The sequence below is a fragment of the Chlamydotis macqueenii genome, chromosome 3 (assembly GCF_036417535.1).
Source record: "Chlamydotis macqueenii isolate bChlMac1 chromosome 3, bChlMac1.mat, whole genome shotgun sequence".
NCBI lineage: Eukaryota > Metazoa > Chordata > Aves > Otidiformes > Otididae > Chlamydotis > Chlamydotis macqueenii.
Genome location: NC_141558.1, coordinates 45,407,188 through 45,425,113, shown reverse-complemented (window position 1 = coordinate 45,425,113; position 17,926 = coordinate 45,407,188). Strand labels below are relative to the sequence as shown.

Genomic DNA, 17,926 nt, shown 5'->3' with positions numbered 1-17,926 from the left:
TGTGATTTTCCATACTGAATCTACTAACGGCCGTTTAACACACATAGATGCAGCAAACTGTGTCTGCCTCACATATAAAGTAGGTAAAACTTATGGTAGCTTTGTTAAGTTCTGCATTGTATTACTCTGCCATATATTAAAATACTGATTTTCTATAAACTTGAATCTGGATTTTTCTTTGTAAATGCTTACTGTTTCTTTTTTCTCCTCTATTAGATGCTTGTGACTACTCCAGAGAAATGGGATGTAGTGACAAGAAAAAGTGTTGGTGATGTAGCCCTCTCTCAGCTGGTAAAACTCTTGATTCTTGATGAAGTTCATCTGTTGCATGAAGACAGAGGACCAGTACTTGAAAGTATAGTAGCACGAACTTTACGTCAGGTAGGACTGAAAAAAAATCTTCAAAAGAGTTTTATTTTGGTCAAAAATAGATAGATTTCAGTGTAAAAGAATAAATGCTTAGACAGTGAAATCAAAATGCTTAAGCATCTTGCAATTTATTTTGTATCTATTCTGTACTAAGAATGAAAAAAAAAAATTGTCTTCCACCTTCTCTTCTGTATTATATCAACTATCAGATTTCTAGGATAGGAATTTCCTAATTTATTATAGAGCTATTTCTTTACTTATGATGTATTTACTTAATATTAATTTACTTACAGTACAAGTAACAACAAAGTTAAACATTTGTAAACAAATAATAATCAAGTTAATGTTTTAACATAATGAAAATTGAAAGTATTTTCTTACCAGGAATGCTGGTTTTTAAATAGCAGTTTTCCTAGGATAACATTTTTTTAAAAAATTGAGAGTAGTGTCTTAAATCTAGGTAAAACTTTCAGTACTACTAGAAAAATATTACAGAAATTTTACTTTAGCATAATTGGTCCTTTCTTTTTCCCCATGCTTCAGTGGTGCTTTCTAAATACCAAGATTTGAAATGGCAAAAGGAGAAAAAGATGGATGTGTGGCGTTTTTTTCTTATATCTTGTACAAAAAAGGGTTCAGAGTTAGCCAATAAATAAGATTGATGTCAATGGTGAGTTGTGGATTTAAAAGAAAAATAAAATGTGGAATTTAGGGATGAATAAAAAGGATGGAATTAGGATAAATAAATAAGGAGAGGACAGAGCACCCTTTTTTTTTTTTTCATCATGCAGAGTAAAAGTATGTCAATACAAATAATCTGTAACAAGTTAAAAATAAACACACTTGGTATTGTTATGATTCTCTTTGTAGCACGTTAAATGTTTAAAGCCTGTTAGCTTTCAAGATGCTTTTTGCTTGGTGAGCCTACACTAACCTTGTTAAGGCTCTCTGAATCATTTAATTCCAGATCCTCTAAGAACAGAATAAAATGGATGTCTCCTCTAATCCAGTACAGAAAGTGTAAAGTTCCTGTATGAAGAACAACGTAAGCAATAATTTCTTAGAAGAAGCTAAACTTGGAAAGATTTTTTTTTTTTTTAATGGAAGGTAGGGCTTTGTAATGTTTAGACTACCTCAAGGGCACCAAAGCTTAAGTTGTTGTATATTATATTTTCTTTCTTAAATAGTTTTGATAACCTTGTTTTCCTTAGGTGTCTTTAAAGTAAAGCATCTCAGCTTTCAGCAGTGACCATGATGGTCATTGTCTTCATGTCAGATTGCAATACTCATTCATTTTTTAATGAGAAGTTTTGTGAGACTGTAAGGTAGGCTCCAGCTGTCTGGAATAGATGTCTACAGCCATTTTATCTGCCTTACATTATTGAACTTATCATCCTGTTTCTGCTTCATTTGGACACAAATCCTTTCCTTATGCGTCTGTCAAGCCTGTGCAGGTAACTTAAGGAATATAAAATCTCAGGCAATTATGTCTTGGGTACTGAATCCTACCTTTAGTGCGTTTCTTGTAATATAGTGGTATCTTGCTTCAACACTCATTTAAAAAATAGCTCTCTAGGGTGCTTTAATCTTCTAGGATTTCAAGGTTTGTTTTACCTACCAAGTTGGAGTTTAATTCATCTGGAATTGAAGCTACTAATTTGTAACCCTTCCTTAAGAGAAACAGCTGGGAAAAAAAAAACAAAACACAAGTCTTACCGTTAACTATCTCACCACCTTTCTGAAGACCTTATTTATTCTAAGTTTATAAGAAAGGCAGTAATGGAGACCACTACGAATCTTCACATGAAGGTAGTTGGAGAGAGGGAAAATTTACAGTATAAAAGTACGCTAAAAAAACCCCACCGTTTAACAGAAAACAAACCTACTTGTAGAAATATGTAGAATTATGTAGTAGAAAGCAGTTTGAGACAAAAATATTTCAAATTGCAAGCCTCCCAGAGACTTTGAGCACCAAGAAACAGGAGATACTTTGTACAACTGTTTTACCTCTTTAACATGGAAACAAATAATAAAAGGGTTAGTTTTAAAAATTATACTGAAATGTTATACTGCAGCATCTGAGCTTGCAAACATAGCTCTATGAAGTTTGCAGTATTCATCCATAACTAATTATGAAATTACTGGAATTTTTACTTGGTGACTAAAAAAGACAACATACATTTTTTTATTTCAGAGGTATTTCACTGGAGTTTAGTGAAAATGCTATTACAGATGTTTTAAGTGTAAAAATATCACATCTACTAATGTTTTGATGATGATGTGCAAAGAAAAAATATGTAGTTACATTTCTTTGTTTCTGTTCCCTGCTCATAGTTCTGTTCTATGCATTTTGATACAAATTCATAAATGTCCCTGGAGCAGGATCTAAACCCAGGATACACAGCGCATCCCTGGAGAGTGTCCTGCTGACTAATGATTCTGTATGAAACATTAAGCTTCTCTCCAGCCCTTCTGAAAGTAGTTTTAGAACATATTTTTCATTAATATCTGTAGAAACATGAAACTCATTCAATATTCATGCATACAGGAGGTAAGAATAATTGTTCAGTTCTTAAAAAAAAAAAACAAACAAAAAGAACAAAAAAACCCGTTGACATAAATCTAAAATATCCTTATGTCAATTACACTACTGCAGTGATTACCTGATTTGTATACTGGTTTAAGACATCAGAAATGTCTTAATTTGTAGTGGAGGTATTCAGAAAGTTATTAGACAAGTAATTAAAAGAAAAATCCATTGCCGATTAATAGTTACTGGATTAGCCTGGGGGCTGCAGTAACCAGAGGCTATGTTGGCAAATATCATTGATGTTTTCTCAGTTTCTGTATTGTCCTTTTGGCCGCTTTTGGAGACAGTGTATTGAAGTAGGTGGATTTGTGTCCTGACCTGGACAGTAATTTCTTGTATCACTTCTAGGACAGAACTGTGATCAATTCCTTTGAATACTACTTCGGCCTTTTCAATAGATCACTAATAGCTACTCTAATAATGGTGTGTAGTTGTAGTTTCTACTGGATCATACTTCCCTGGCTTGTGTATGAGACAACGTCGTGATTCCTGTGCAGGTCAAGATGTATAATATAGTGCCTTTTACATTTTGCAGGGGTTGTTATTCTGTCTCATAGAAAAAGCATCTCTCTTGTTTTGTTGGAGTGTGTGAGAGTTGTTCTGCTTAGGAGATAGATAAGAGAAAAAGAGACAGTGGATTTTTTTATTTTTCTTTTTAAGAATTAGTGTTCAAGTGGCTACTTGGGCCTACAACTGTGCTAGAAAATAATGTTTTGAGATCTGTATTCAGATGCTGTACAAATACAGCTATACAAATATGTTCTTGAAACAGGAATATTCTGACGCATTAGCAGATCTGTCCTAATTTGTACCTCAAAACACTTGAATTATGGTTGTACTTTCCCCCAGATGAACAGAGTCACACCACTTACTGTAAGACCTTAACATGTTCATTTTAACTTATGGCATTTTTTAGAATCAGGTTTTTTCTTTAAAACCTGGAAGGCATATATATTGGAATTGCTGACTGTTTTACTTGTAGCAGAATGAACAGCCTATTCGTGCATGTTTGCACTTTTCAAATGTTAGAGAATGTTTTTGCAAGTGATTTAAATTGACTTTGCTAAACATTTTGGTGGGAAAATTGCTTTGAGCTCTGTCATATATTGTAGGTATAACATCAAACAACTTCTTTGAATCCAATTTATAGCTTTGATGTTTAAAGTTTTAGTCTAGACCATAATGCAGATGTAAAACTGAAATGCTTAAACTTTTTAATCAAACTTTCCACACTTCTGTAATATCTGCTAAGCTTATTAGCTTGAAAGAAAAAAATTGACCGCATTTAAAGGACATGGAATTATTTTGTCGTAATTATTCAGAGATTTTGATGGCTGCTTTGCTGCTTATGGGTATTTTTTCACAATAAGCATACTGAATATTATACTTGAGTGATATGTGAGTTTTGATACCTTTTCTCAACTATATGAATGATAAATTGAATAAAAGAAAATTCATAGTAAAAGATTTTGGGAAACCAAAGCTCCCATCTTAGATACACAAATATTGTTCTCATCACAGTCTTATTCTTCAAATTTAAGTTTCAGTTGCTTTATGTTTTTGTATTAGATAACAAAGTTCCTAGGTAAATAATAGGAGGAACAATACAGCAGGAGAGGCAATCCAGGAAGTTCCTCAAGTGCATTGATGAGAACTTCCTCCTCCAGGTGATAGAGGAGCCAAGGAGGAGAGGTACTCTGCTGCACCTCATAGTCACCAGCAAGGGAGGGGCTTGCTGAGGATGTGAAGATCAATGGCAGCTTTGGCTGCAGTGATTGTGAGATGGTGGAGTTCTCCTGGAAATCTTTATGCTTCCTTTCTGAGCGTTCTTTCCTCATGATACCCTGTTTCAGAAACTTTCCCTCTCAGCCATCATGTAGTTTTCCTTGCTCTGGATGCATTTTCAGTATTTCTAGTTCCTTATTACTCTACTTCTTTTTTTCTGTCCCTTTGTTTTCCTTCTTTTACCTCCTTACTAGAAATCAAAGCAAAGAAGTTCAGGGGTTTCTCGCCAAAAGCCAAATGCCTAATTGTTATATGAAATTAGGAATTTTTATGTGCTTGGAATCCCATTTTTTATTAAGAACATTGGAGCAGTCAAAAAAAAAAACCAAACGGCTGATAGCTAATGACCTAAAACCAGCTGATTATCTTGTATCTAATGATAGCCCACTGTAGTTCCTATATGTGTCTTTTGGGACTAGAATGTCATTGACATTTCATTTGTTTTTTCATTTCTCATCTTGAGTAACTGTTGTTCATCTTTTGTCCCTTTGATTATCCTTACATAGGCTAATCAAGTTTCATCCCATCTTCTATTACAGAATAAGCCAACAGGCTTACTGAAACCTTCTACAATATTTTTTTTGTTTCCCACCGTAGTGTTGTGGGGCTTTTTTTTTCTGAGCTTTCTTATATTTGTGATAGTATTTTTAAAACATGTAAACAAAATTGGATATAGAACTTTTGTATTAGTTTTGGTTATGGTATGTACAGAGGTAGAGCTTTTTCCTCCAGTTACTCAGTTCTATCTTTTTTATACCTCTAAGAACTGCGTGTACTTAATTTGCTAACACACCATCTTTGGAGCTTGCATTCAGATGCTTGCTCATTAAATCCTCAGACAAACTTCTTCACAGTTGCTGCAGGATTCACTTGTTGCTATTAGAACATTTCCTGAGAATAGTGTCTTGTTTTCCAGGTGTGATGTGTTTTAGAATTAAAAAAAAAATTTAGTTTGAATGCGACCATCAACCTAGATTTATCTGTATGGCTATCGCACACATCAGTTATATTAATTCTGCCAATCACCTGCTCTTCTTGTCACTGAGTTTTTCTTATTTACTGCATATCATGGATAAAATTATTGAATAGTCAGCCAAGAAAGCAATTAGAGACATCCCTTTTTAATTACTGTTTTTCAATTCTACATTCTCTTTAAAATCTGTCAGTTTATCAGCTTGTGATAAATTTATTACATATTTTCTTGCTATTCTGTGATGTTATTTTTAAATAGTACGTTGTGCAGCTGCAAGTCTAATGCCTTACATAAGTCTAAATCCACCTTGTTATCTTTTCTGTCAACCGTGTAATTGTGAAAAATGTCTTTTGAAAAAACATACTTTTTTAAAACAAAACCTAATCTCCTTTTGTTTGGAAAATGTTATGTATCAGATACTTGAATTACTCTTCAGAAGCTTTTCTGTTACTTAGCATGGAAGTGATGTCAGGAATTCATTCTGCATGCCATTTTTTATTATTGATATGTGAACATTTTTTCATTTTTTGTGATACATCCATGGAATTTAAAAGGTAGTAGTGATTGTCTTATGTCTTATGTTCTTTCATAATATAGTAAAGCAGTTAAACTGATTTGTGGAAGGTTTCGTATTTCTTTTTGTTTCTTAGTGTGGGAACAAAACAGTAAGCATAGCATGAAAAGGCATTCTGTCATTCAAGAAAAACTGACATGGCACTGTGCAGGGCATCTCTTAGTAAGTGTATGCACTATGTCATTTCTTAAGGCGAAGTATTGCATACTTAATATTCAACTGAGGGAAAATAATATGGCTTCTAATAGTGCTTTCTGCATGGTTACATTTTTTCAGTACCTCTAGATTTTTAAATATGTTCTAAATGGAGGACTGAGATCACCATATTTTCAGGGTTCGTTGGAAGCAGAGTAAAACTCATTTATAAAATTACTTAACAAGATGGTTGCCTAGTAACAAATGCATTCTGTGCAGAGTGTTTGAGTTGTAGGTAACGTCCTATGTAGAATCTTCAAAACAGTATTAGTAATTGCATTTTTACTGTGTACTTTTGATTTTGCGATTTTACTGATTTTTCCATTTTTGTTCCTAAAACTAGGGAATTACCAAATTACCACCTATGTGGACTATGTGGACAACTTATTAATTCTTTTATTAGATAGTAAATGAGGTGTCAATAAACAAGTAAACTCTGCTGAAACATTCTAACAAACACTCTTCTTAGTCATTTGGAAACATCATTAATTCTTTTTATTTTTTTTTAATGTCCTAATAATTCCTTTTTTTCATTTATTTTTCTCCCTTCTTTTTTTTTTTGGATAATGTGAAAAACAGTTCTTGTGCGAGGCTGAGACTTAGAGGCATTCTTGGGGTAGGGTGATATCTAACTAATAACTAATGTGAATCCCAGTGTACAGTACTTCATTCTTACCACTGTTGAGCAGGGAACACAGGCGCCTAAGTTAAGAATTCATCTTCTTGCACATCTAGACTAAAAACTAAGACAGATTTGTGTCTAATTTTCTGTATATCTTGTCTTTAGTGTACATTGAAGGGCATGCAGGCTGACTGTAAGAGGCTGTGTTGAAGTGATCCTGGGTCATCTGAATATCTGATTAATTTCTAAACACTGGACAATTCTTCAAAGATTAGACTGTGTAAATTTTGCTTAATTTTGTGCTCGAGTTGAACAATCAGGGATATACTTTCTAGCTTGATTGTAATTCATTCTGTGAATGTGATATTTTAATACATGGAAATGAGAAGACTACCAAGATCACAAAGTTCAGGAAGAGCTTTAGAAGTCAGATAAAAGACTATCTCTATGCACACTCTCTGTGCTCTCAAGTGGCGGCTGTAACGTAATGAGATGATATGCAAATCTTAAAACCTATTAGGAAGAAAATGATCCTGCTGTGATCAATTTACAATCCAGAGAGGCACTTCCCATACCTGATCCTTTATAATTTACAGTGTTAATGCAGATGATGCTTGAGTGTGGAAATCTGTACTGGATAGCTATCTTCTGTTTACTTTTTCTGTATACATGGAATTTAATGGTGTGATAATTGTATTCTGCGAACACGTACAGTGAACATGCTGTCATCATGCCATCACAGATCCTTCTGAATTAGATATACTAATTAGATATGTCAATTAAATATAGTTATGACAATTTTATTTTTTACTTCCAGTGTAATATCAAATCAGCAAAATATAGTAAAGCTTTCAAAGAACATGATGTGCAAATACTGTGACAGTTCAGTATTCCAAAGAAAGCCTTGTAAGTTCCAAATGGTACTTATATTTTTACTGAGATAATTAAACACATACGAAGATTAAAATGTTTGAGATTGTGTGCTGGTAGTGAAGAAAACACACTTTGCTGCATACCACCAGCCAGTGATAGGGAGTGTAAACAGAAAACTTTGTCATCCAAAATGTCTTTTCAGTCATTTTTACTGCAATTTCAGGAAAAGCCTGTGTGTTCATAGTGTCTTGTATATGAAGGCACAATATCTAATTGTGACTTCTGGGACCGAATAATAAGTGATTCAGCACATGAAAATATTAACATTTGAATGGACTGTATTTACAAAGGGCATCTGCACACTTTTAAGATTTACTTTTCTTTAAAAGCATCTGAGAGCAAAGCATATTAATGCTTGCTCTTCAAGGGAGAGTCAAAAAAAAGTAGTTGCAAAATGTATGCAGAGAACTGTGTTGTAAAATGTGTTAGAATTCTTAAAACTATTATGAAAAATATAGGCTCTATAGTGCTTGGATAGATTAATATTAGATAAATAGATGGGGCTTTGAGCAACCTGATCTAGTGGAAGGTGTCCCTGCCCATGGTGGGATGCGAAGTGGAACTAGATGACCTTTTAATGTCCCATCCAACCCAAACCATTCTATGATTCTATGAAATAATTGAAACTGAATTATATTCACAGAGTAAATGCAAAAATAAATAATGTGTGATTTCACAGAATTTCACAGAATTATGACATAGAATTTCACAGAATTATTATCAAGATTGGAAAAGACCTAAAAGATCATCCAGTCCAACCATCACCAATACTTCTCAGCTAAATCATATCCCTCAACACAACATCCAAATGTTTCTTGAACACCCCTATGGTCGGTGACTCCACCACCTCCAAGGGCAGTGCATTCCAGTGCCTGACTACCCTTTCCGAGAAGTAATATTTCCTAATGTTCAGCCTGAATCTCCCCTGGCGCAGCTTGAAACCATTGCCTCTAGTTCTATCACTTCCAGCCAACTTATTAATTCTTTTATTAGATAGATTGTTGCATGTCAATTAATTTTGTTTTTCTGATTTTCAAGTTTAGCACAGTTTTAGTCACTGCTGTTCATATATTGTCATGTATATTTAGAAGACTAAAAAAAACTCATTCTGTGTATGTATGTGGTGATGTGCAGACAAATAGGGTTTTAGCTTACACTTTGAATTTGATGTGAGCATAAAATAATTGGGAGAATTATTGTGATGCACTTTGTCTTAGGGTAAATGTACCTCTTTTTGCTTTTTTAGTATTTCTTTATATATATTATTATTGATATTTTTATGTTGCTAAGTGGATATAAAAGTAGATGTTAAAAAATAAATATTTTTGTTGTTGATGTTTGAATAGCCTTGAAAGAAGATAAAGATATTGATGGACTGATTTAGAGCCTTAGTAATCTTTATTTAATTATGAAGACTAAAAAAAATGTTGTTATAGAGTAGAAGACATGATTACCTGATTTCTTATAGCAATCTGACTTGTTTTTTTGTGGTTTGATATGAATAGAAAACTAATTGTCAAAATAATTTATAAATTTTAGATTTATACATTGAAAAAATTATGTAGGCACTGTATACATATGCACAAATATATGTAAAGTATAATGTAAAATATATAAATATATATTTTGTTTAGAAATGTGCTATGCATATTATTAATTTTAATTACTTGCTTGTGCTAACTCTCTGCTCTGGTTTTCATGTGTATTTGTAATTCAGAGTTTTCAATCGGCTCCTTAACTTCAGGGCCAACTGCCAGACCAGTGAAGTTAAATGGCTTCTTTTTACAAAGGTTTGAAAGTGGCAAATCTCAGTGAACTGTAACTGTTCTCTAGACATTGTTTCATATTTTGAAAGAAAACTCTGAACACAGCCTACAGTTAATTGCTGTAAAAATTCATACTTCCATCGTTATTAAACAGAGTTCTTGATAATTGTTGAAATGCTTTTCTACCTTCAGATGGAACTGAGTACATTTTCAAACTAGTGCTTTCAAGCTCTTAGGGGATTTGAAAAAAAAAAACAACTGTTATTGAATTTAGCAAAATCAAATGTTTTCCAGATTGGAGCTCAGTTACACTTCCAGACTGTTGTTATTATCAGGCAATTGTGAACAAAGTACAGGATAAATATATCGTCAAGTGGGTACTGTTTTTACAGATTCAAGTAAATAAGTAAAGTAAGTAAATAAATAAGTAAAGGTACTTTTGTACCGGCTGCCAGAGCCCAGGTGCTGGCAGTGGGGGGGTTGCAGAGGCGGCCTGTGTGTGGAGAGGCCGGGGCTGCCCCATGCCAGACGCAGCTGGTTCCAGCCGGCTCCAACCGACCCACTGCAGGGCTCGGCCCAGCCCAGCAGCCGAGATGGTGGCAATCTTGTAAAAATGTATTTAAGAAAGGGTAAAAATGCTGTGCAGCAGTTGAGAGAGAGATAGAAGTGAGGAAAAAAGTGTGAGAAACAAACCCGCAGACACCAAGGTCAGTGCAGAATGAGGTGGTGCTTCAGGGGAAGGAGCCAAAACTAAACCAAACAAAACCAAAAAGAAAAACACCCACTCCTCCCCCTTACCCACTCCAAAAAAAAACCCTCAGCCACCTCAAAACTGTGGTTGAGATGGACTGTAGCCCTTCGCTCATCACATATCTAGCTATAAAAAGATGTGTAAGAAATTATAATACTCTTAAAGGTGAATGCTACTTTTTTTCCCTGCAGATGGAAGACTCTTGAAAATGAAATCTCTCATTTGTCCCAGTCATCTCAAAATTTGCATTTACATATAAGATTTTGTTGTATATGGGCTTTCCTTTTCAAAGTCACTCTTTGTGTAATTGCAAAAGGGTCATTCAGCAGATTTTCTGTGTTGTTTAGCTGGTTTTATCCACAGTTTAAGCATTCAGATTTTTGCCATGAGACATGCCCATTACAGGCAAAGTAGTGGTTTACGTTTGTCTGCTTGATGTCTGTGGAGTGTGGTTTCTTTTGGGATTTGGTTTATTACTTTTGGTGTGCTTGTTATTCTCCAGGTCTGTGTTATGGTATGGCATATTTTATCTTCCTTTAGAATGCTCTCCATATACTTTTTAATCATCATTTTTGGAAACTTCTAATTTGTCTGTTTTAAATACATGGAACTTTCTTTCCTTTTTAACTCAAAGACTTGCATGATTCAAAATCTGTATTCTAAGTAAAACCTCATGTTGTTTTGAACAGGACTTAGCTAGGTAGAAGTTACTAGCCTTCCTTATTATGAGACATTCACACATTTGAGATGAGTTGACTACCTTGTATATAGCTTCAGTTATAATGTAAAAAAAGCCTTTGGATGAAAATTACTATGAACTTGGCTTCTTAGTAGTTATGCTAGTAAGAAGCTTGTGAGCCAGCCTACACAGCTCGTAGTATTCCAGGAGGAAATGGAAAAATTCTTGCAGACTTTCCTCATTCAAGTCTTTTGGCTGGTTTCATTTTTTTTATAATTATCTTGAAACACATATGATATGTAGACTTTTATATGGAACAGAGTATTTCATTGTAAAGCACCATTTCTGTCCCTTATTGAATGGGAAGACATGCAATACAAACATTTGGGGCATTTTTTTTTTTAAATAAATAAAATAAAAAGTCTGTTCCGGAATGACTTCTTGGTATTTAGAGATCTTCAGCTCTGCAGAAGTACTAATACATACTGGAGAAATGCAGATAATAATGAACCAGAATATTTTTTCTAAGGGAGGTGTGGAAAGGTCTAAGCAAAAGCCAAGACTGAGGAATGATACAAATTGCATTCTTCTTTTCAGAATTGTGGTGTGATTTGGACTAAGGAATAAATGATACCAGATTATCTGTCCTAGTTTTGCCTAAAAATTTGACTATTCCTTCTTAACAAGGTCAGTTTTACTACTATTGTTCCTCCATGTCAGTTAATGACTGCTAACCTTTTGGAGGGCAAAAGTAGAATAAAATAGAAAGATGAATAAGCAAGACTTGATGGAACTGTGGAGTGCTCTGGTTTCTTCAATACAGGGTAATCACTAACTCACATCTATTGTTTACCTTTTGTAGAAAGTATTAAATGCTTCTTTCACGTTACTGTTTTATAAGGGATGTCTTAAAACTCTGTGCTTGATTTCTTGGTTTGTAAGACTTGGATCATTTACAGGTTTTCTTTTTTTTTCATAGGTTGAATCTACACAAAGTATGATTAGGATTTTGGGCCTTTCAGCTACATTACCCAATTATCTTGATGTTGCTACGTTTCTACACGTCAATCCCTGCATCGGACTATTCTACTTTGATGGCCGTTTCCGACCTGTACCGCTGGGGCAAACCTTTATAGGAATTAAGACAACCAATAAGGTAAAGCATCATGAATGCCAAAGAAACGGTTGCTACTTGTTTTGATTGTCTTCCACGTATGTATCTGTAGAAGGTACTGGTTTATTATGCTACAGCTGTTTTATGAAGCATATTTTCTTCTGTATAATGATACACATAATTGAAAGGTGCTTTAAGAATCTTATTTCGTCAGTTTACAGTACTTTTAGATATGCCTTGTTGCAATTGGATACCATGGTATCCAGCTTTGTATTGCTTCAACTGCAGAGTCACTGTAGCAGCTGATTATTCTGCCTTTCTCATTTCAGTTTCCCATTTTGCTAGAAACAGTGGTGCTTCTTGTTGGCTATAAGGGTGCATGAGGAATGTTGTAAGAAAAATATTAATTTATAAAATCTGGAGCAATATATATATATTCATGTGTCATGCATTAATGCTAACTGGATATCCGTTATTGATTAAAACCTTAACATGCTAAGCCATTAACTGTCATATGTGCACATCTGATAGAAAACATGTTAAAGTAGTCGCTAAATAAGCTTCTTTACTCTTTGTGCCCTTGCTCATTTTGGGAAGCTTTAAGGCCGTGGTCAGGTGTAATATTCTTATTAAAAATTGTAAGTGCAGTGCCATTTGACACGCAAATTATATTTCTTCTTTTAAGACAGGAATTAATATAAATAAACACTTTTCCATAAAATTTCCTATGCATCTCACTAGCTGATAGTTAAAGCTTTTGTAGCTCAACTTTTAGAAAACCTTATTCTGCTATGGTTTAATTTAATAGAAAACAAAACATTTTCAATCAAAAGTGAATTTCCTAGCTTAATTGATAATAGGATTCTTTTTTTTTTTTGTAAAAACGGACATTGGCTTTCTTGCTAGGTTATTTAAGTAGTTCATTCTATGTGCAGTGCAGGGAAGAAACTTATTATGTAACTATGGGGAGCCATTTCAAGTCTATACACACAAGAATAGTTTACCATATGGTGCTTACCATGATTTGCATTTTTTAACTTTCATTAATTGTTTCAGGTACGTTCACTGTTATTTGCTGCTGCTTTTCTTTAATCTTTTCCTGTTACTTGAATATTTAGTTTATTTCCGCTGTATGGTAAGAAAAAAGGAAAGGCTCCATTTCTTGATATTCACTTTAGAAAGCATTTGTGATTTAAAAACCAAAGAAATATACAAATAATCCTATAAAATTTGTAATTATTAAAAAAAACCAATAAGTTTTCTTAAAAAAAAATAGGAGATGGGGTATTAGGAGGTAGTAGTTATTCTGAAATGTGAGTATCTCCCAAACTGTTTTGGTAAAACCACAGCCAGGAGTTTTTCTTTTTGCTTTTTGGAAAACTGTCATTACAAATTTCATAGAGTAAAATACATTTTGCAATCAAGATAATACACTTTATAACAAACAAAAAGTAAAAGTATTAAGCCTCTTTGTAAAAGGATTCTGTTCAGGATACTTTAGGCAGACACTTTTTCTACAGCTTTCTGACATCTTTAATCCAAAAACCCTCCCCAGAAAATTGAAGCTAATTAGAGATTTGCGGAATCACATGCAAACAGTAGGCAAGCTTTCAAAGGCAAGGACAGCATGGTGTATTTGTTATGCATAGAAGTTAGCCAGGAAAGCTCTTAAAACTCTGTATGTTTGAACTCTTAGAGCATAAGAGACCAAGGCTGAAGTTTGGCTTCTTCAGTCGGAGGTCTGTTAATGTCAGATATTTTTCTTTAATGTCAGTTATTTTTCTTTATGCATGTTTATGTTTTCCTCTTTAGATATAAATGCAAAGAATACATAAATTTACATTCATATGCATGTGTACATATGTCCACGAGTGTATTTATGCATTGCCCATGTATGTTGCTCCTTAATGATGTTCACTCGTTAGTAATTGCTGACCTCTGATTTTCAAAATAATTACACTGCCTGCTTGTCTTTTGCACACATGTCCATATTGTCTCATTTTTTTATTCCTGTACTTGTACAATTCCAAATGAGTGTTCTCTAAAGCTGTTTTAAAGCTGTGTTTTTTGACTTTCAGTTGTTCTAGATAACTCAAAGTACTAAATTTCTGTTTCCAAATCTTTACATGCTTTGCTTTTGTAAAACATTTCTTTGTGTCAAAAAAAAAAGATTATAAAACATGAATGCACAAATGAAGAATGGAGTGATTGATCTGATTTTGAACTTCAGTTATTTATTTTGGTTTGTCTAAACCTTAATAGAGTTGCATTCAAGTAGATACATGCTATTTATATTGTGATGCATTAAAGAAATAGAAAAAAAAATCTTTACAGTAGTTTGAAGAATATGTTTTATTTCAACTTAACTCTTTATTTTGGAACCTTCCTGAAACATTTTATTTATACGTAATTGGAAACTCTGTACATGGTACTCCCAGTGTTCCCCATGCTGTGAAGAAATTTCTGTTCTCTGTGACAAAAAAAAGCTGACAATCAGTGATTTCCTGGATATATATATCTGCAATGTAAAAGCTATTTTTATATTACCAAATGGAAAGACTTAATGTTAGGTAAGGTGATGTATTCAATGGATATTTCATCAATATCCTGTAGAAGTAAGATTCCTTAATATGAAACAGAAAAATTAAAGAACAGAATTGGGTTACATTTCTTTGGTCATTAAAAAAACCAGCAAAGGCACATAATAAATTTTCTATCCACTGTCCTTCCTCGTATTTTGTCTACTTATTTTCACAATCTGTTTGTGAATTTAAGAATACTAAAATCATATTATTAGGAATGAGAATCAGAATGTTGTAAATTTAATTGCATAATCACATTTTTCTTTCATGAGTCACTTTAAATTGCTTGATATGTAGTAGAAAATATATAAAGATAGAAAGGCTTTTATTATGGAGTATGATGTTTGTTTTTCAGGCGCAGCAGCTAAATCATATGGATGAAGTATGTTATGAAAATGTGCTGAAGCAAATAATGGCTGGACACCAGGTATTTATTTTTTGCTTTGGTTTACATTCAGAGCACATATAAAGAAATTAGTTTTGATCATCATAATGATGTATTAAGAAATATTATTATTATTTTGAGATATGTCACTTCAGAGATTATCTCTAATCTTGAAAACACTTTATATAAACATAATGCAAGAAAATCTAAACAAAATAAATAATGTTAGCTTCTAGCTAAAGTGAAAATTCCTGGTACTTTATTTATCTCTTAAAGTAATTAATGTATATTTATGTGACTTTTTTAAAATGACAAGGCAAAGTAAGTCAATGCTTTAGAGACCTTACACTTAGGTACATTTAATGATTAGAAGAAGAGAAAATACAGCACTTAGTTATTATTCTTAACCTTTCCTATATCTCCTATATCTTTCAAATTCTAGTGTCTCTTGTTAGAGATGAGAGATGAGAGTTATGCAGAGTGTTCAAGGCACCGTGCACAAGGGCTCAGCATCTATCATTTGAAATATCCTGGGTTTTGTGTTTTGTTTTCTTTTTAGAAGAAGTAATCCTTCATTTTGCTTTACAATAGAGGTTTCTGCAGTGAATTCTCAAATCTCATATTCCCCTCCTTTAAGATTGAGCACTTAACTCATTTACCTGAATAGTTTATCGTTCTGTTATTATTGTGCTCCTGAATCACCCCCACAAAATGTCTCATTTTTGTTAGAACTTTGTACATATAGCAGTGTGAGCAACAGGAGTTGTAGCAGATATGCCACTTGTTCGGAGCAGGAACAAATACTAGTACTCTGTCGTCCTTGAAGAGGCTTTTCACTAAATAACCTGTATATAAAAGAGGGAAACTCTTTCCCACGGAGTCATAGTACGAATTGCGCATTTTCCCCTTTTCACATAAAATTCAGATTGTGGTGTTTTTTTGAAAGGTGAACAGTTGGTTTATCACTTGGGGGGAAATAAATACTTCAGCAACAGCTTCTTAGTACTCCTGCTCCTCCTGCTTTAACACTGTTCTTCCACTTACCTTCTCTTGCTGATATCAGTTACTGCTGTTACATTCAGAAAACTTCCATGAAGATTACATATGGAAATGCTGATATTTTCCTGAGTGAAGATTGTTAACAAAATTTGTTGGCTGTACCAAGGGAACTTTAGTTTATTTTCTCCTCATTCAATTTTGCACACAGCTTACCAAATTCCTAACACTGAGGTACATTTAGTTGCTTACCTTTCATTTCTTGTTATGATTCTGTGTATTTTCACTTGCTGTAGACAAATCTACAAGTAGCAGATTGTTTAAATCAGTATTGGATTCCCATTAGGAAGTTGTATGCTGTTCCAGTGTATTTATTGCACCTTTTTTCTCTCTCTTCATACTGAGGAAAAAGCTATCTACAAACATATATAATACTATTTGAAAAATTCAAGTACAGTAAGTTGTTTAATTCTAGCAGGAGATGTTTTTGTAGCTTTCCTTGAGAATGGTTTTAGTTCCTGTACTACCAGCTGAATGCATAAGTGTTTTGTTTTAAGGCATGAGGTACAGCTGAAAGAGGCCAAGTGACGAACAGTAGTTCATGTAGTCTACTTAATGTTACAAATTTCAGCAGCTGACACTGTTGCTGATCTCGATTTCTGAAAACTGTATTTCAAAGCAACAGCCAAATAAGAGGTATATTTTCAGACAAAGCAGAAGCATGATTTCCCTTGCTATATAAATGTTGATTTGGATTCAATTGATTGTAAATGTTAAGCATTTTCTTTGCTTGAAAGTGTTCTGCTATGTTGCAGATGCAGAACTCTCTTAAATACACATCTAAGTACCAACCAGTTACACTGGAGTTTTCTTCAGAGTATTTAAAACATATTGATCTTGATACTTATGAAACAAACATTCATATCCTGAAGGGAATTATATACGAACACTGGTATACAGTTTTTAACAATGCAGAATCAAGCATATCAGCTCCAGTTAATTATAGTATGTAGTAATATACCACATATTAAAAATTAGAGATTTTTCCTTTTGATGAGTGTGCTCAGATAAACGATCTGTCTAACCATTAAACCAACTGCAGATGTTTAAAAAAAAAAAAAAGGGGGCGGGGGGTGGGGAGGAGGGAAGGTCACATAGCCTGGCCCATAGTGGCAGATGAGTATTATGAGTGAATATGATGACTATTATGCTACAAAGGTTTTCTTTAGTGTCTTTTCAAAATTTTGAGAATAGTCTTTGATCTTCTAAAGTTATCACCTTCTTCCAATTTTCTTAGTTTTTAGAAATCCATTACCTTGTGTCCACGTTCACCATAGTATGTTACTGTCATGCTGTTACCTTTCTTGTTATCCTTAGAACTTGTGTTTATTTACATTCTATGTGTGTAAACTCTCTTTGCTTTTTAACAAAGCTGTGGTTATTTCTAAATATACTTCTTAAAAAGATGTGTTTACACCTTCCCCCCCAGTACTTCAGAAGAAATTTCCACAGTGGTTGTATATATGTATGGAATTCAGGAAATGGTTGGAATTTTACAACTGTTCAGGCTTAGTGTGTGATAGACACAGATCTCATTAGCAATGCTCCAGAG

At 33.6% G+C, this 17,926-nt stretch overlaps 1 protein-coding gene across 2 annotated transcripts in view; it reads left to right on the top strand.

The window, feature by feature from the left end:
* Positions 1-17,926, top strand: part of ASCC3 (activating signal cointegrator 1 complex subunit 3) — a 276,330-nt gene that overhangs the window by 105,057 nt on the left and 153,347 nt on the right. For both annotated transcript variants that reach the window (XM_086743241.1, XM_086743242.1), the window contains exons 11-13: positions 217-381; positions 12,217-12,393; positions 15,289-15,360. In XM_086743241.1, the coding sequence (XP_086599367.1) occupies positions 217-381; positions 12,217-12,393; positions 15,289-15,360 (414 nt within the window). The remainder of the gene's footprint in view (positions 1-216; positions 382-12,216; positions 12,394-15,288; positions 15,361-17,926) is intronic.